The 19,886-nt window shown below is 50.7% G+C and overlaps 1 protein-coding gene across 2 annotated transcripts in view; it reads left to right on the plus strand.

Annotated features, from left to right (window-relative positions):
• Window positions 1–19,886, plus strand: part of LOC122377621 (zinc finger protein basonuclin-1-like) — a 151,659-nt gene that overhangs the window by 51,558 nt on the left and 80,215 nt on the right. For both annotated transcript variants that reach the window (XM_043357871.1, XM_043357870.1), the window contains exon 2: window positions 15,727–15,829. In XM_043357871.1, the coding sequence (XP_043213806.1) occupies window positions 15,727–15,829 (103 nt within the window). The remainder of the gene's footprint in view (window positions 1–15,726; window positions 15,830–19,886) is intronic.

The raw sequence follows: 19,886 nt of genomic DNA on the forward strand, positions 1-19,886 counted from the left end.
TTGATGGCCTCTATGATGGAGACGTGCCGCGCGGCCGTCGCGCTGCCAGCTCTAACGAAGCGTTTGTTGACTGAGACGCCGCCGCGGCGCGATGCTCTGATAGGTGACTGTCATATCGGCGCGGCGTGATGGCGATAGCCGGCGACGATGATGGATGCGGAGGGCCAGATGGCGGCGACCTGGCGCTCTGTCACCGTCGCGCCTGGAACGACCGGCCTGGAGAGACCCGGCACCTGGAACGACCCCGCCTGGAGAGGCCCGGCACCTGGAACGACCCCGCCTGGAGAGGCCCGATGCTAAGTCCCGCGGGCCCGACGGGCACAGAGCGAGTCAAGTGGTGCATGGATGCGGGCAGTGGCCCAGCGCATTGGATCGGAAGAGTCCTCTGACAACCACATAGCACGTTGTTAAAGACATCGGAGTCTGATAAAAATCAGGTCACTGTCAAATGTCCTACCACACGAGCGAAACTCAACGAAAAAGTACACTATTATGAAAATAATTAACGGATCGCTTATTCACAGCAATCCCCTCCCTAGCTTTATTTTTCACCGAGTCGGTGACAGCTCTATAGTTATGCTATGGAGGATGTACCACTTTCGAAACATGATGTGGAAATGTTGCCGCCGCGGAAATATCGCGTTTTAATTACCAGTTGAGCGCGTCACGTCGCCAGGTCACCCCATCATACCTGACCGGGTCACTTTTCACACCATGGCCGGGTCACTTTTCACAGCGGGCCGGGTCACAGGTCGTGTGGGAGCTGCGCGCGGTGCCGTGCTGTGAACTGGCCAGCAGTCCAGTCGGCTCGGCGCCATTACACGTCCCGCCGCTGACCGCTGCTTCCGGCACAGACAGTGACGCCGCCGGCCGCCGGCTGACTGACACCGCGGCGACCTTTCCCAGTGGCCGCCAGCCGCGGCGCTCATTACCGAAATTAATCGGCCGCCGCCGCCACCGCGGCTACCACCGCCGGATGACGCGGTGTCGGGCTGAGCAAGAAAGCCCCGGTCGCGTGACGCCCGGGCTGTCCGGAGGTGTCACTTTTGTGACGCGCCCCTGTCCGGACGTGTCACGTTTGTGACGCTCGTGTGATGAGTTTTTTTGTGAGATGGTTCGCGGCTTGTAAATGACGCTATGAATTAATTCTGATGAGGTGTCTGCGCAGCCTCATCACGAGGTTAACCACACAGTTGACAGTTGTGAATATCAGTACTGCCATTCCACCCTGGGGATCAATCCAGCGTAGTCATAACATCGTCTGAGTCTCGGCCTTTTGCTTTTGCTCCCGTGACGGTTTCCTGCTGATCGGTCCGCTGACAAGAGGAACTTTGTGGGCCCCGTTCGACGTTCATTAAAAATCCATTTCCGAACATCGCAACTGTCAAACTTTTTGTGTCTGAGAGGCGAAGAGATGCAGTGTCTTTCCGCTGCGACGTCGCGTCGGCGGCAGGGGCCCTGGGTGGCCCTGCAGGGTTGGTCTAGCCTCAGGGCGTCATGCGCTGCTGAATTGCTGGGAAGTTGAAGCGGAAATAATTCAGCGCACGTTGGGGACTGCTGAAACTACTTGTGATATGTTTCTACCGGCGGCACACGGCGCCGCGATAATTGCCACAGGTAATTTGCATATCATAAAAGGTCCGAGTACAGCGGCATGGTACACGCCACGCCGCCGGCCAGCTTCTCATGTCGATTAATTTTGTCATTACTCACGACATAACCACCACCCAAACCCGACTCCTTAAACTCGATGTTCGGCGAACAGAGCATTAACCACAGTTGTTTCACAGGTCACAATTTTGAAGTGTTAACAAATCACGCTTTTCGACATCCACATATGACTGTTGAGTGTCGCATTTGGGTTGTTTTTGGCACGCTTGTCACTGGTGCGCAGGGTAACGTTGAAAAATGGCCCCGGGATACCGCCGTAATGGTAACGCGCCTATGATAAATCGCGACTCTCCCATCTATCGCATGTAAATTGTGTCCCGCGTCGCACATCAAGTGGCGCGTCGATGCCGTCTTAATAAAAGCGCCCGTTATTGATGATATGTGCGCAGGGCGCGGGGGCGGCGGGAGAGGTGTCCCAGGTGCCCGGAGCAGTGGGCTGGGCTGAGCGCGGCACGCATGGCGCAGTTACAAAAAGGGAGGAGACATCGAGTCTCGCATTACTTTCCGGGAAACTCAGCGCCCATCAAAATGATTTTTATCTGAATGGAATGATTGTTGCCTTTGCGTTTTACTAACATTGTCCTGATCGCAGACTTAAAGCGATTGCCTGGCTCTAGTGACTGTCGTGAGCACCTTTTGGGCAGACAGGCTTATGCTGACATATGATGACGGAATGACTCGGAAACTTTAGAGCATGGACGGTGCATGACAGACATGCACGATCTGGCATCCCTGTGAACCCGCCCGTTGAACTTTGAATGGCCGCGCAGCTTTCTTACAAAACGGTATCAAATAATGATGCATGAATGATGCCTTCCTTCACTGAAAACAATTTAACCCAAGGCTGGCGAGTAAACCGGTGTTTTACGGGTACCCCTATCCGCAACCATTTTTAACCACCCTCCCAGGAGTAGTGCTAGGCCCCATTGCGGTGTAGTCGTACTTGCTCTGAGCGGATATAACCGCTGTCAGCGAACAAGTCCGCTGAGAGCAGGGATGACTACACTGCAATGGGACCTTACTGTACTCCTGGGAGGGTGGTTAAAAATGGTTGCGGATAGGGGTACCTGCAAAACACCGGTTTACTCGCGGGCCTTGGGTTAAATTGTTTTCAGTGTTTTCCAGCTATGCAGCTTCGTGTTTCACACTACCTGTTGTGGCACCCTTAGCACCTTTATCCTAGAGTCGCCGTGTCTGTCCTTCACCACTCTCCCGTCAGCCCTCTCGGCGCGTCCGTCAGCGATCGTCCTCCGGCCTAGCCCGAGTGGCAAATCAGCTGCAGACCGATGACGCATTGCGCCGCCGATCGCCGCGCCGCGCCACGATCGCCGCAGTCGTAAATTCGTCCTCATTAGCGGCCGCCGCGGTTCGATTTATATTTCACTGGCTGCCTCTGCCTCCGGTCAAAGGGATGCAATTATGTGGCTGCAAAATATATCGGCCCTCCGCAGTGCTATTTCAGCCGACAAATATGCAAATGTCGAGCGTGCTGTGGCGATTTGTTCTTAGAACCATCCGAGACAGAATCGTAAATAATAAGAGTTGGCATGATCAGCCTGGAAATACGGAACAGTAATTATTCATTTACATGTCGTAAAAGTTCGGTAACACCGGACTGAGTTTAGGCTTTGATTTCATTAAGGCGGGACACGAAGAAGAACAATGTTCCATTCGTTAATGGTACTCTTACGTTATCTCCCAGTCATGCTCTCACAAGATATGAATTATAAATTAATTTTCTACAAGCTGCTTTCCACCTAAAGCTGCAACCATTCGATGTCATACAAATATACTTTGCAGAAAGAGAAAATTAGTGGGATGCAGCGCAAGCTGTACAGGGTGTCCCATAAGTTCGTTCTCACATTATATTTGCATGTGAAACAGAGTACATTGCGTTTTGATATATTTATGACCCCTCAATGTGCTCCCCATTTAATAGGCAAACACATGAACACATGCTGCGGCATGCCAACCGGCATGTTTGGCTGCATAGCAGGCTTAAAGTTAACCCAGACTGACTTGACATGCGCCGTGAGCTCCTCGAGGCTGGAACAGCGCTACGCTTCGACGAGCCTAAATTTCAGCATAACCAACAAATTTTTATGAAATTTTGATCCGATGAGGTGCCTGGCATGTGGTATTGCCACAAACGCCTGTCACAGTCTCCTTGCACCGCTTTTAAGCTTTGCTTGACCTGTGCACTGATGCACTGTCTTGCCTGAAGATGGGCCTACGACCTCTCGGATGCCATTTTCTCCTCTATAAATGTGTTCATACTCGCGGTTCGAGTTCAGATTGAGGGCTGAAACTCCTCCTAGATGTTCTTGGAAAAGCATTATGCTTCCCAAAGCTGTTTCTGGGACACCAATCGCAACCTGGTCAGCGTCTGGACGCCTATAACCCCACAATACCGTGACCTTGGCCTTTCGCATAGGAAAATAACGGGACGAAACGGAAGCCTCCTCCTTCGCCCTTATGGGGTTGTTTTCGGGTTTGGACGGGTGTTTCATCTCGAACGTGGACTAGTTAGTCCAGATGACTTGGTTGATGTCCTCAGCCCTTTAGTTTTTTTTAGCCTCAGGCATAACGAAACTCGTGTTTGGCCATCTTAAGACGGTTTTGATTGTTTTGAGCCCTCCGGTAAGCAAAGCTTAAGTCACCTTGAGTTATGTACCCCGAAAGAACACTCTTAGACAGCTGGTAATCCATCCTGAAAAATCTGCTTACCAACTTTCTAACCCTTTGACCTTTTTGATGGCCACTTTGGCGCCACACAGTTTTGGCCACATGGCTCACTCTTGAGAGCTGACAAAAAAGAGGATAAACTTGCAATGATTGACTCCCGACAAATCATCGGTGTCACTTGCTGACTGTGCGTCCAGTTAGCGATGGACATTGTCTACAGACTGGTAGGCCTCAATCACCCTCAATCGTCGCGAATGGTCACGTGCTGACTAAATACCGAGACGTTCCCGTATTGGAGACCTCTATGTTGCGGCGTTAGCCGTCTGTGTAGGAAACGGGCTCTCTAGCAAAAACTATTTTGTCTACAGAAATAAGTTACTGTGGAACATATTTCTACCAGCCATGGCAACCACGTAAGCTCAGTAATGAACCAATTTTAGCGTGCCTTTAAGCAAGAGAGCCTAAAAACATAAAATTTAGGTGAGAACGAACTTATGGGACACCCTGTACATATGTAAAGCTGGGCGTATTCTGACATAAAAGTTTTCCTTATATTGATGATGAGTCGACAAGATGTTGCATCTTGTGAGAGAAGAAAAATAAAGCTGGCGAAGTTTTTAGGTAGTAGGTAGCGTCTTGTTTTCATAAGAGTCGGAGGATTCCCCATCGTCAACTGCTCCAAAACTGCAGGAATTGTTTACGTTTTATGTGCGGATTGGATTTGTGTCTACTATTTTCATACGGTAGTTCAACACATCACAAACAAGCATCTCAGCAGCATTAATTTTGCACTTGTCAGAGCACACTGAACACGACCCACAAAGCGGAATGAAGCGATGGAAAGCGATCGACTGGCTACTTTGTTCCAATATCACCTTGGCAATAGCACGCTGCCCATACTGACGATAATGCTTGTTTTTTTGTGGCTCCTAAAGTGGGAACGTAAAAAGCTGACTATAGGCAAAAGATCGTACTGGAACGCTATCTTCCGCTAGAGACTACGTATAGGAACAGACTATAAAGAAATCTTTCGTCAGTTCGGGTTCCGATATCGTACTCAGCGGAGACAAGGCCGACTGCGGAGAGGAGTGAGGCAGCTCAGCCGGGGAGTGAGGCAGTTCAGGTCGGGAGTGAGGCAGTTCAGTAGTTCAACCTGGGAGAAATGAGGAGGCTCAGCCTGAGAATGGAGTGACTCAGACTAGAAGCGCAATGAGGCAGTTCAGCCTGGGAGCTAGGAGTGAGGAAACTCATCCTGAGAGAAGTGAGGCGACTCAGCCTGGAATGAGTGAGGCGACTCAGCCAGGGAGTGAGGAAAATCAGCCGGAGAGCCAGGAGTGAGAGGTGGCTCACTCAGCTTGGGAGGAGTGAGGCGGCTCAGCCTGGGAGTGAGGCGTCTCAGCCTGGGAGTGAGGCGTCTCAGCCTGGGAGTGAGGAAACTCAGCCGTGTCTCTCTCCGCCTCGCCGGAAAATCGCAATCAATACCGCCGGCATGACACCCACTCGGAATCAATGCTCCCGATCTAATGTAGTGTGTCAAATTGATCTTGCCGCTAGTCGCCGGCGAAAAGTGATTGCAAACGATGATGTATGATCGGCCTTCCGTGTCTGCGGCTTTTACGACGACCGCCGCGGCGAGCAGTGTTCGCCACGGGCCCCAAAATCCCCCGCCCAGCCCGGCCCGGGCCCATGGGTTCAGATCCCGGCCCAGCCCGTAGCCCGCTCTGACAAATATGTCCAAGCCCAGCCCGGCCCGGCCCGTCAAAAATAGCAATCTAGTTATTGTCTTAGTCTATTGCTATAATAAGCATGATTGATTACACTATTTTGAGAACAATTCAAATTGTATGAATATGTATTAACATGGCAATCATGACTCCCTTCTTTTCAATGAACATAATCATTTCAAGTACCTATGGCACAAATTTTAACACTAACAGCAAGCACCTCAGTCAATTGGGTCATGATTACACACATATAAAAAGTTTACATGATTATATTAACTACATTCTATGAGTAAAGTCATCTTGCAAGCTGATGTGTGTGAACATTATCATGCATAATTGGTGACTCTAATGCATACTTGAAGGAAGTATTTGCAACTTACTCTATACTTCCCAGCACTTCAACTTACCAGCAGAAAAAGCTTGACTTATGGGAATTGATGAATCTGTCTGGGATTGACCTTGCTGTTAAATTCACTCCATTGATGCTGCAATATCAAAAGCCTGAGAAAGCATACAAAATAGGTGACACTAGCTTTAGCACTGTCTTCCAAAAAAGAGAAAAACCATCCATTTATCAGCAAAACTGATTTAATCTATTTTCAATTCATGCCCACGTGTCAACCGAATCTCTGTGGACAACAATCTGCTGCTTTCCTTGCTATTTTATGTTAGGCTCTTTTCAAGATATGGATATCGCTAGCAGCGTAAGCAGAAAACATGGTAAGCTTGAAATGTCATTGGGTACTTTTGCGTTTTTTACGCATCATCATCATCGATTGAAAAAAGCGAACACTTCTTGATCGTCGCAGCTGCGGCAGGTAGCGATTTAGACCAATTGTATAATAAAACATATATGATCAAGTTTTTATTTTGTTTTTCGTTCGAGTTTTCAGACTTCGTGATTAAGGTTTTATTTTTTATTTGTTTTATTTTGTTTTTCACCTTGATACTTACTTAAAAAACGTATTTATTTGATATACTGTTGTGTATACTACCTAGATGCCGCCACATAAACATAGCGCCGCCATGATTGCAAATTTTGTTGAGAAGGGGCCGGATTGTTGTTGTGTGATTTATTTTTGACAAATTTATGGACATTTAAAGAAGCTTTCATCGCGAAATACTCTGTAGAATTCCTCGTTACTTACAGTGTGTTTCGTGAGTATCCTTTTAAGGTTCTGTTCGTTAAAAAGCCGTCGGTGAAGGAAAAAAGACTGTTGGAATTGTCTCACTATCGCCATATATAAGTGTTAAACTTAATGTAGCCCTGTAGCCAATCATTGTTGAGTGGCTTCTTAGTTTTTGGAGTTGTAGTGCTAAGTAAGTTATTCTGATAACTACATTTTAACTTTTATTAACAAACTAATGATGCTAGAGATTCTCTGATCTTTTTGGTTGCGGAATTTTTATGAAAACCCTCCTATGTGTGACATGATGTGATATTGGATGATTCTCAAGATTCCCAAAATTCAATCTCAAGTAGGTTTTCTTTCACATTGCTTAAATTTGGTTTAGTTTTAGTATTTTCCCAGTGGGTTTTGTTTGCATCAGTTTCCAAATTTTCTTAAATTGACAAGTCGCAAAACCCATAGTCCACAAACCTCTTGGCCCGGCCCGTCCATAGCCCGTTAACTAATGATATTTGGGGGCCCGGCCCAGCCCGTAGCCCAGCCCGGCCCATGGCCCGTTGGGCTGGCCCGGCCCGTGGCGAACACTGGCGGCGAGCTCGACGCGGATGACGAGTTTTGCGGCGAGAGTGGCGCGACGAGGGCGTGAACGCGCTCAGGATGTGGAAGGACGCCTGACCTGGGCGTGGGCAAATGGGTGTGGGCGTGGTCCAGTGTGGGTGCGCTGTCAGTGGGTATCGTAAACGTTCTATGAGACCGTTCTTAGATTCTTCACTTTTCTCTCCCTCCCTCTACTCTTCCTCTCTCTTATCTGCCTTCTCTCTTCCACTCTCTCTATCTCTCTTTCTCACTCCCGCTCATTTCTCTCTTCCTCGCCCTCTCCCTCCATCTCTCTCTCTCTCTCTCTCTCTCTCTCTCTCTCTCTCTCTCTCTCTCTCTCTCTCTCTCTCTCCTCTCTCTCTCTCTCTCTCTCTCTCTCTCCCTCTCTCTCTCTCTCTCTCTCTCTCTCTCTCTCTCTCTCTCTCTCTCTCTCTCTCTCTCTCTCTCTCCCGGAGGACAAAGAGTCGCTCCATCATCGGTGACTCGGCACCGGAGCGATAGGGCGACCGACCGACCGACCGACCGACCGGTAGCGGTGGGCCGCCCAAATGGACAGCGCGCCACTCATATGGCGCCAAATGGAGTGGCTCCGGGCCCTCACCGCACCCGGAGGCACCCAGAGAGGATCGAGACGGGAAGGGATGGGATGGGGTGGGATGGGATACGGTGGGCCGAGTAGAGACGAAATGGGTAAAAAAAGTAGAGTGGGTAAAGACGAAATTTAAGCAAATTTTAAGTAGCGAAACAGAATGAGGGTGCAGATTGATCCACAATGCATCGTCGTTCTTAAATGACGGAGAACTACAACGGCAATCAAAAAAGCACGATGCCATTTTTTATGCCAAGCTTACACGCTTATTGCTCATGGACGCAGCTGTTGTGCATCGTCTCTTATGTCCTCTTTTGCGAGAAAAAAAATATGTACCATTATTTTGTTGTGATCACCCTTCATCAAATCCTTCCTCATGAACCGTGTGGCCTCCATTCTCTAAGAAAAGTTTGTCAAAGCGGATTCGATTACTTTTAAACCTATGCTTTCGTGCTACGTAAAAGAACAACTCAAGTGCTGTCATCAAGAGTCCTTGAAGCTCTCCAGAGATCCGGAGAGTGTTCCGATAAAAAGCATAGTGCTGGCTCACGTACTTAAATGCATCTCAATGCTGTCCGACAGTTTGCCGTTTCCTGACCACCGCAGAGGAGCGGTCCGCAGCCGTGCTGGCGGAACCTATTCCTCGGCCGTGCTGGTGGTCCCTTTCCGACCTATCCTAGGGCAGGGCTGCGGCCCTCAGCTCCTTTCAGCGAGGTCATGGTTCAGCTGCGATCTCCGCCCGCTCGATAGGTCAAACCTACCCATCCGATACGAGGCCGCGATCGAACGAAGCGAGCATCGAACGCTACCATCGAGCTGGGCCATCGAGATTTCAACGGTGACGACACAGTGCTGTGTCTGCAGGACTGCGACGACGCCAAGCTTTCTGCCAGTCGTGTGTAGGCGAGTCTGTCACTCAGCCGGCATTACGAGATGCCACCTTTTTCGGACCTGTGGACATTTTCTGAGTCGCAGCCCTGTTCGACTTGCTGATGTGGTCAGAAGGTAGCCGTTCTTGGTGTGTTGATGTAGCCCTTCCTTGTGCGGTGATTTAGCCGTTGCTTGTGAAGGTGACAAGGCTCCTGGTGTAGTGATGCATGTAGCCATTCTTGATGCAGTAATGTAGCCGTTCCCGAGGTCCCACCGGAGGCCGACCTCCCATTGGAGCCACACTCGTGCGCGCCTCCAAACACCAAGAGGAGACACTCTGGCGGCGAGACAAATGACGTCCATCTGGGCCGCAACAGCAACAATAAAAGACTGTCTCCGGGGCCGCGGCCACAATGAGCCCGGATTACCGACTATTCCCCGAGAGGTCGTTACCGGACCAAGCCTATTTGGGCCGGCGCGCCGCCCGGCACACCACTAATGACGCGCCGCCGAGTGTCCTGCGCCACTTTGGCCTCCGACCCACTGGAGACATGCGCCACTATCAGTGTAACGACCAGCAGAGCCGGTCAGGGCCCGATTGAGTCGCGGTAGTCGCAGAGCCATTGTGTCGAGATGTGTGTGAGGTCGGCGGTGGAGGGGTGTCTAATGGTGCAGTGGCGACTCTCGAGGAGGCAGATGAGTTCCAGGACCTCTGTGACAGCGCAGAGCGGGGGAGCAGAGCGAATGGACAGCCAATTGTGGCTGACGGTGTTACAATCGGAGGGAAGAGCAAGGTCTTGAGACAGTCAGAACAAGCGTCAAGTAGAGACACAAAAACGATCATTTCAAGAGGCGCCTCTCATCTCGAACATTCATATATCAGATTGGTGGCACATTTTCTACCTACTTCAGCCACGATGTGTGCAAATATTTTCCAAAAATCATTCATAAGGGTCCTTACTCCTAAGTCCATTTTAACTCACGATTCAATATTTTCATGAATGATTTTCAACATGTTTGCCCGCAAAGCAGAAGTAAACCGCACACTGAAAAATGAATATTGAACGAGTTAACCCGAACACACCGATCTTTGTGTGGCATGTCAGCACGGCCACCCAATGGGTAACATACGGTCGGCAGCTGGCGATGGCCCACCAGGCGCTGGCGGAGCCGAGAGGAGGGCCAGGGAGCTCCCCCGACCGGTGTTCGCTATTTGTTTGCATGCCGGGGCTGCCAGCGCGCCGGCCTGGCGGTGGATTTGTGTGGCGCGTGCTGGACACGCTCCACGGGTGTGCTGAGGGTACAGACAGCTGGTCACCCCGGCCCCGTGTCGACGCTCTGTCGTCGCCGGCTCCCTGTGTGGGGTGTGGGGCCGTTCTAACTAGGGCAGCGACCAGCCCCGGAGGCGGGGAGGCTGTCGCCCGGAGCCGGCACGTGACGCCGTGTCACCGCGGGTCTGTCGGGGCGGGGATGTGTCACTCGACGTGTCACTCGACATGTCACTCGACGTGTCACTCGATGTGTCGCCACCGCCGTGTCACCTGGTCGGGCGGGACTCAGTGACACTCGAGGCGAGACACACGACTGCCATCGCGTGCATTACGAGACACTCGGGCAGACGTGACAAATAGGATCACGGGTGAACGTTTGATAGAGGTTTTATAGAGAGGAGCACAAACGAATCAAAAAAATCATCGTGCACTTTGTTGTTTTCTATCACCGCATAGTCTGATGAATTATAATCCGACTGTACCACTGTAAATACCATCATGGTAAACTGTTTATCAACGCCATTCCAGAATATAAAAGTCTCATTCTTACGCGTCTTTCTTCCACCTCTTACATGAAAAATCGTTATTTTATTGTCACCTACGGAAAGTCTCTGATCCAGACCACAGAGGTGGGATACGAAATGCATGAAATATGAGACGGCTGAATAAATGCAAATTGACTGTTGGGGCAAGACTGTCATCACTCACGATAGTGCCTCTGCAATCGAGGGAAATCGAGTGGAGACCCGGCAACGGTGAACGGACCCAATGTTGCGGTATCACCCTGGGGACATATACGAGCCGGATCTGGGGGATCACGGGTGCAATATGTCGCTGTCCGCGTCCCCAACCGCGCTGCCGGAACCGCGGACAGAGGTCTGGCGCAGGAAAATTACGGGGTAGACTTCCTGAGGACGAGGAACAATTAGTTCACTGTGACAGAACCAACTTATTCCACGCGTAATGATATGCTGACAGATCAATCCGTCTGTGGAATAAAGATGACGCTCGTTTCGTTGACAAAGTGGAAAGACGTCTTCTTGGTAGTAATTTGGTGGTAATTTAGGGATATAATGAGACACTTTTTAGTAGTGCGGAACGGCACGTCGTGAAATTAATTTTTGCCAAGTTCGCATTGCTTGCACTCAGCAGCCAGCTGTCTAAGTTACCACTGGGTCGCGGGCGGTGCACAGCAGTGCACGCGGCAGTGAACAGTGCGTGCTCGGCACTGCCGGCGCGGCGCTCCGCACACGCACGCACCACGGCCGCTTCCAATCGTACCACACCATCTGGTCGGCCGCCGACGCTCCATTTGACTCGAATTTTTCATCGATTTAGTTTAATTGTGCTCCATTTGTCAGAAGTCCGCGTCCCCCGGCCCGGGTGATTTTTCAGTGTGCGGCGCGCGCGTCAGACCGCACCACGGCCACCCTTTCTGGCCGCGGGCGTCATATCGAGCCGGCCGAGCCAATCTCGTGTGCCGACAGCGCACCGTTTGAAGATAAAAAGGCATTGTTGCATTAGCCGACGTCCCTTGGCGGCGCGCCTGCAGCCGATCGGCGGCCGGCGATCAATCGGCTTAAATCGCGCTCCGGCCCTCGGGAGGCGGCGGTCTTCCGCCGCAGATAACCGGACGCGTGGTCATGTCATCCACACTCTTCAGCCCGTCTCCGGGCGCGCTCAATCACTTAGGTCTCGTGCAAACTGTTTCTTCTGTGGGCCGTAATGACAGCTCCAATTAGGGCCTGTTGCACGCCAATTTCCGTAATTACTTTGCGCTAACGAACCCTGCATATAAAGACGTCAATGCGGCCCTGTGCCATGACTTATAGAGAGGTAGTCGGCCGATGGCCCAGAGGTAGACGCCAAATAACGGCGCCGCCTGCTTGGTAATATATGAGACCGGCAGCCTATCGACAATCGCGATGAATAGCTCCGCCATAATTAATTGCCCGGGACCGGCACGGCTGACAGGGCTGCTTGTTTTACAAGATAAAACGGCCGGTCGCCATGGCGCGAGACGGTCCAAAAATTCGACACCCTATGTCATCTGGTCGGCGTTGATCACGGCAGCTGCTTCTGCTGACGGCTGCCGCAAACTCGACACCTCAACAGCGCCGCGCTGCACGCCAGTGACGAAATTAAACAGGTCTCACACCGCTCTGGTCCCCGCGCGGGGCGCAAACACACGCTCACACGCGCCCGGTAAAATTAGCGTCCCGGTGGCGCCCGCTTCCTGTGATGAAATGATACCGGCGCGGGCCGCGACGCCGCTCGTTTGGGAATTCAAAATCACACAAAATGCTCTGACTACTGCCTGCAACTCCGGCGGGAGGCTGGTCCCACACAGAGCTCTCCTGGGCGCTGCAGAGACAGCAGTGACGGCGTCACCCGTCACGCATTTTTACACGTGCCGCGGGCCGGCCGGCGGAAAATTGAAAGTAACCCTAACAGCTCCCGCGTGGCCGCTAAAGGGGGCAATTTGAATGCCCGCGGCTGCGATTTGGGCGCGCGGCGACGGCGAGTAATGGCGCGGCGGCGACGGACGGCGCAGCGGCTGTAAAAGCGGCGCCGCCGGCCTGGGCGAGCTGTAAAATGTCAGCGCTCGTGATAATCGGCCTGCGCTGGCTGATTGATGAGCGCTCGGAACGCCAATGCTGTCGAGCGCCATCGATTGGTGGCCGCCGCCGGCGTGACAGGGGTCACCGGTCACCAGCGGTCACCAGAGGTCACCGCTCTGGTTACCAGTCACCAGAGGTCACCGCTGACAGCGTGACAGGGTCACCGGTCACCGGTGGTCACCGCCGGTCACCAGAGGTCACCTCTCAGGTCACCGGTCACCGACAGTCACTGGTCACCGGTCACCGGCGGTCACTAGAGGTCACTGATGGTCACCATCCGGTCACTGATGGTCACTGATGGTCACCATCCGGTCACTGATGGTCACCGCCCGGTCACCGGTCACTGACGGTCACTGGTCAGTGGTCAACAGCGGTCATCTCCACAGGGTGACCGGTCACTGGTGGTTACCGGTGCCCCTACTCGGGGTTACTCGGGAGCTCTCCAATTTACCGATCGAATATGGTCTGTGGGATGTCAGTGGCGGTGCAATTTGTTTTATCGATATCATTGCAAAGGCTGAAATAAAACATTATTTGCCTGTCCACAATCATCTAATGACTCATTCGACGAATGGTTTATGAAGCTCGGCGAGCATTTGTCCGCCCTTTCCGGTACCTGTAGGCATCGTTAGATGCCAGATAGGTACGTAATGAAGACAAATGAGGTTCAAATGGCTATATAGCTTATGATATAAAACTAGAAATATGAGCTTCAGCAGACTTTGTGTACAAAATTCATCGTTTTATGGCTATTGGAAAGACACAGGCGGATGGCTACATAGTGCATTTGTCATCGAGGTATCCTACCTCTGCCTCATGTATCCGGCGGTGTCCATCATCGGTGACGGTTCACTACCTCAACCCTGCCCTCCCTCAGTCTCTCTTTAAAATGTGGTACGGCAGTCAGTGACAGACGACACACTCATGGCCCACTCATGCCCTCGTTCCGGCTTCACCTCCCCATTGAATGTGCACTGTGTACTCTGCAGCATAGCGGTCAGTGACGACACTTTCGTCGGACCCCGCCGTGGTCCGACCTAATGGAAAGTCCACCGTCCCCACACAAAACAGCCCGGCACGGTCCATCGAAGTGCCGCCGCGCACGACAGTCGGACATGCGTCATCCGCTCAACACACGCGTCAGCATAAAAGGACGACGTCTAAACGTGTGGTTAAGGCGCCTGCATATTGTGTCCCGTGTAGCTGCATGGCCATTCTCCCCGAGCGGAAACGAGGCTGTGCAAAACACGCGACAATGCATTGGGGATATTACTTACGTTCAAGCAACACACCAACGAAAAACAAAGTTCACCGCAGCTGGCGCCGATGAAGGGTTGAAGTGAAATATACCACCAGCTCGTCATGGACCAAGTAATTTATGCAGCGATACCATGATGGTTATGGAACCATTGCAGCGCGACAACAGAGTCGGCAAACAGCATGATCTACCGCGACCGATGTTTGCACTAGCGCGGTTCTTGGCTGCATGTAAAACAAGTAAGCCGCTCGTTTGCCATGATTAATGGCGCCGCTGTTATGGTGGACCAAGCACCCGCTACTTGTGGAGCGATTGAGACATGCCACGAGCTGTGACGTCACGTGACGTTAGCTGTGAGGTCACGTGACGGGAGCTGTGACGTCATGTGACGTTAGCTGTGAGGTCGTGTGACGTCTGTAACGTCCGTAACGACATATGCATGAAATAACTGTAAATACGAGTTTGACCTTAGTCCTGAACCCATGACTGACGGGAGAGCGGTGCTGAATGTTAAACACTTTATGTACAGCCCTCTGCAAACTGCGTGGTAGGTATTCTTTTTTCGACAAAAATGAGAATAACGCGAATACTATGCTATCGGTCATTCGGAAATCGTAACAGCAAGACGCGCTAGACCCCGCCCCTTAGATTGGCATCATCACCGTATCCATTTTTCATCTAGTTCGGCAACTAAACCCAAAAATTTATATTTGCCCCCAAAACAAACTTTTGCATTTTGTTGCCACGCAAGGCGTATGCTTTGTTTATTGATAGACCTAATCGAAGGAGTGGAGCATGGCGCATCTATTTACAGTGAGTTCCGACCGACTGATAACATAACCTTTGAGTTATTATCGGTTTTGTCGAAAAAAGAATACCTACCACGCAGTCTGCAGAGGGCTGTACATACCTAACGATGAAACATTCATTGACAAGTTTTACATAAAGGACTTGCAGTATGCTGGCTGAGTATAAGGAGTAACGAATGTTACCGCATTTGGTAAAATTCGTCACCTGGCGAACATTTAAAGTTCCTCCCTGTTCTATCTCACTCAGGGCCTTCTCCCTCCCTCCCTCTCTCTCTCTCTCTCTCTCTCTCTCTCTCTCTCTCTCTCTCTCTCTCTCTCTCTCTCTCTCTCTCTCTCTCTCTCTCTCTCTCTCTCTCTCTCTCTCTCTCTCCCTCACTATTTACTCCGCTCAACTATCCCACTACCCTTTCAGTTTAACTTTTCCTTTTCTCCACCCAAGCCCGCCCATCTCCGCCTGTATCTCCCGTCTCCGTCAGTCTGACTCTCCATCTCTCTCCACAGAATATCCGCTGCACAAGCGGCAGCTGCGGCTGTACCAGCTTCACCCCCGGGGAGAGCACCATGAGGACCTGTCAGGACTGTGGGCACGGCTGGATTCTGCACGGTGAGTACCCCAGACAAGTACTGAAAGTAGAGTGCTTGATTTTTAGGCTAACTATACCTATGCATCGTCCCTCGAATATTTGGATTCACATTGTGCTGGAACAATTACTATGTGGAGGGCAGCATGGAATAAGTGTTTCTCTGGTTCTTCTCGTTCACCTGTTCTCGACTGTGTCGACCATTTCTTGTTTGTCTTCTCGTAAGCTCAGCCGCACGGCGTTGGTCGTCGGGCTGCCCGCCGCCGGCCAATTTGGTCAAATGCTGCAGGAATTGCAGGTCGGCCCGAGCCTGTTTACCGGCGGCTGGTCGGCCGGTGATGACTGGGGAGGGCCCCCTCATCCCCCCCCCCGGCTACCGTACACCCCACCGCTCATGCGTGCACCGGTCAACATTCAATAATAGAAGCGGTGCGGGCTGCGGCGCCCCATACACTATTCACCTGCTACCTCGGCTCGTAGTTGACAGACTCTCCGCCAGATGGCAGGCCACTCACCGCGTCGCCAATGCATACGAAGGGCCACTTTTCTGCGCGGCGGCCGCCCTGGTGACTTCACTCGGTGGCATTTATTTTTATAAAAGCGTTTTTCATCCGTGCCGCGTCCACCCTGGGGAGCCGTGTTGTATGATAAATATGGCAACACGCGGAATTAATAAATATAAATGCCACCGGCGGACGGGTTGAAATCTTACGGGAACATACTAACAAGCGGGGCGTCGGTCCCTGGGCGGTGATCATCTGTGCGGTGTCTGGACGCTGGCCGTGGAGAGGGCCATCAGCCGCGCTGGGGCGGCACGCGCTGAGCGCTACCCGGGGAACAGGTGGGGGCGGTGGGTATCGTCGAGAGCGACGATAGGGAGAGAGACGTGACCCGACTCCGGTGAAATGTACGTACAAATAATGTGTGTGTGTAGCGTGGGCTGACTCGAATCCGTGAGCTCTCAACTCGATGGGGCATACGGTTATATTTAGCTCTTGTTGCATTGTCCTGGACAGCAACTGACAGAAACTGTGCTTTAAATAATGACTGAAGCAATGAACGTAAAAATAAGGATATTTTTGTGTGCCTAGTTCGAAACGTTCGGAAGACAGAGGTCGCAGATGATTTAACAGCGCTCGTTAATAGTTTGTTTTTGGTGGCTGACCCTTTTGATTGGCAGCCAGCAATCTGCAGATCTATTGCAGCGGTGAACAAGAGTCATTCATTCAATTATTTATGCTTTCAAATTTAATCTGACAGCAATGTAACCTCTCCAATCAAAATTTGTCAGTTTTTCAAAAGGTTTCGATTTATTGCGATTGATTGGCATCATTGAAAAAACGAAATGATTTTTCTCCTGCAGACGAACATTTTGACACGCTGACAGGTGCACCATCACAGTGCCTGAGGTATTTGTTCAAGTGGCAACTGCCATATGGTTGGAAAACAGCCGGCCACCAGCTACATGCCCATTGATATGGGTATCTGGTCCACACATGAACTGACATAACCCAAAATTCGCAATACCTATACCTTGACCATCTTGACCTACAAGAGTCACGTACTTAAAAATTACCCAGATCATGTTTAAAGGAAGGGTGCCACCTTCCGAAATTTTTGTTCTATGAATCTATTTTACTTATTTGAATTTTTAGACGTGGTTAGCGCGTCCACAATATACAAAAAACCGAAACATTGCATTTAATACATTGGCCAAAAAAAAAGATCATTGTTTATATCACCACTACAACTCAAGGTCGTTTGATGGGGCAGCTAGGACGGCTGGCATATCCTGTTGTCATGGCAACATATCATTCTGCCATTTGCATTGATGGCGCAACTGAGACAAAAAGATGAACAAATAAAAAGGAAGAAGATAACATGATTTGAACTAAGTTGTAGGTAACCAAGTAGGTAACTGTTGGCCATATTTCATCATCAAATAAGAACATCAAATAAGTCGAGTAAAGGTTTTTCCTTTACAATGCTTAAGAGATCTATGGAACCCTTCACCCTTCATGCAACTTACTAGAAAAACTTCCCAATTAAAATTTTAAAACTTAAGTGTATACCATAAAGAAAAAATATACCCTTTCAAAATGATAAAACATGCTTCAAAAGTATAACTTTTATACATACCTTTGCTGATTTCATGTTTTATAAAATACCCTTAACACGACGAGGAAATAGTGCTGAAGATTTTTGCCTGCCCGAATGCTGGCAGCAAAACTCGCAAATGATAACTTCACGTGCGGATTCAATGCTGACCGTCTCGAGCATAGGTAAGTGAAGCCGGTTTTTAGGTTCATGTGAGGCTAATCTTGTAAAAACTGCGTTGTGTCCAAAAGGTGGCACCCTTCCTTTAAGGCCACTGCATAGTCTTGCATGCTCTATTTCATGGTTAGAATCGAAGTGAAATGGATACGCAAAAACGGCTCAATTCAGATATCAGGTGCCTTGACCAGCCGAGGCGAGCGAACAGCCAACAATTGTTCTAATTTTACACTTTGCGACCCTTAGCAATCGTTCAATAAATTGACGCAATAGAGCAACTGACTAAAATAAATCAAGTCTTCGATGGGCTAAATTGGCAGCAGCAACTGCCATGTGTCACCGATAGGCATTGACCTTTCCGCTGACCGTCGGTATTTATTTTGCCACCGGTCGCCGAGCAGTGTTATTAGATCCCTGGCCGATATATTTTCGATCGGGCTTGTTTTCGTTGTGGCTCGTTGTCAGACCGGCGTGGGGCTGCACTGGACAAACAGTCTCCGTCTGTTGGACAGAACCGTCGGATAACTGACCTTCCACTGTTCCTTCCCGGTCAGCCCGGCCTGCCCCGGCGGCCAGTCACTGAGAAAACAGCGCCGCAATCGACAGCAGCACGACACACTACATCACTCGATAATTGTTTGTCGATGAAAATCGTACCAGCGCCGCGGACAGGGGAACATGGCCGCCAGCTGGGCGGGCAGACCGCCCATCATGAATCCTGACCGCAGTTAGAGCGGAAGGTGCAGACTCCAAACAGACTGGGCAGATTAGAAGAGTCAGACATTTCGTTTTTCTCACAGTCAATGACAATCCAAAAACAATGTAATAAGACCAGACGTTTCGACAACAAAGTGCCTTCGTCAGTGGAAAAACAAGATATAGGCTTTACATCGATAAAAAAAATATAGAAGACGACCAGCCTGCACGAAATACAGTTCTACTTTTTTGAAATACAGGTTAGATATAAATGCGAGATTAGATATAACCTGTATTTCAAAAAAGTAGAACTGTATTTCGTGCAGGCTGGTCGTCTTCTATATTTTTTTATCGATGTAAAGCCTATATCTTGTTTTTCCACTGACGAAGGCACTTTGTTGTCGAAACGTCTGGTCTTATTACATTGTTTTTGGATTGTCATTGACTGTGAGAAAGACTGGGCAGACATGACTGCCGGGTCCGACAGTCAGGTCTCCAGACATGACTCCAGGCAGACGGGCAGACACTGTCGAGTCCAGACTCCAGACAGACTGGGCAGACGTGAATGCCGAGTTTAGACTCCAGACAGACGGGTCCTGACAGACTGGGTGGATACCTTCGATTGCTGGCAGATGACAGCATGACTACAGTTGTTTTTAGGGTTTTGGGATCAGTCGGGCTATTGTGTTCCATTGCCCATGAAGATTGTTTTGGACTTTGTGGAAACCAATTTCTCTGCTCCTTGCTACACCGCTGTGCCTATTACCTATCATAGTTCTAGCCTCCGTTAGCGGCACCAGACTCCCCGTTCGTGAATCTGTCGGCACGCGCTGCCGCTGTCCCTGCGGTCTGGCTGTCCTCACCGGCGGGCGGGCGGGTGCGTCGGCGGAACCCCAGGCCTTCCCTCCGCTCCTGCGGGCCTCCCCTCACAACCTGGTGGCCGCTGACACATGGTAATGACGGGGGTCGCGCGTGTCACTCCCACCGAACGGTGCCAACACAAATACGCCGCCCCCGCCCCGGCGCACCCGCTCAAGGGGTTAACCCGCCGGTAAATAGAGGCCGCAGGAAACGGCGGCACGCGTCGCGTCCGCCGCGCGCGCCGCTGCT

The sequence above is a fragment of the Amphibalanus amphitrite genome, unplaced genomic scaffold (assembly GCF_019059575.1).
Source record: "Amphibalanus amphitrite isolate SeventyFive unplaced genomic scaffold, NRLGWU_Aamphi_draft 000048F_arrow, whole genome shotgun sequence".
NCBI classification, from domain to species: Eukaryota; Metazoa; Arthropoda; class Thecostraca; order Balanomorpha; family Balanidae; genus Amphibalanus; species Amphibalanus amphitrite.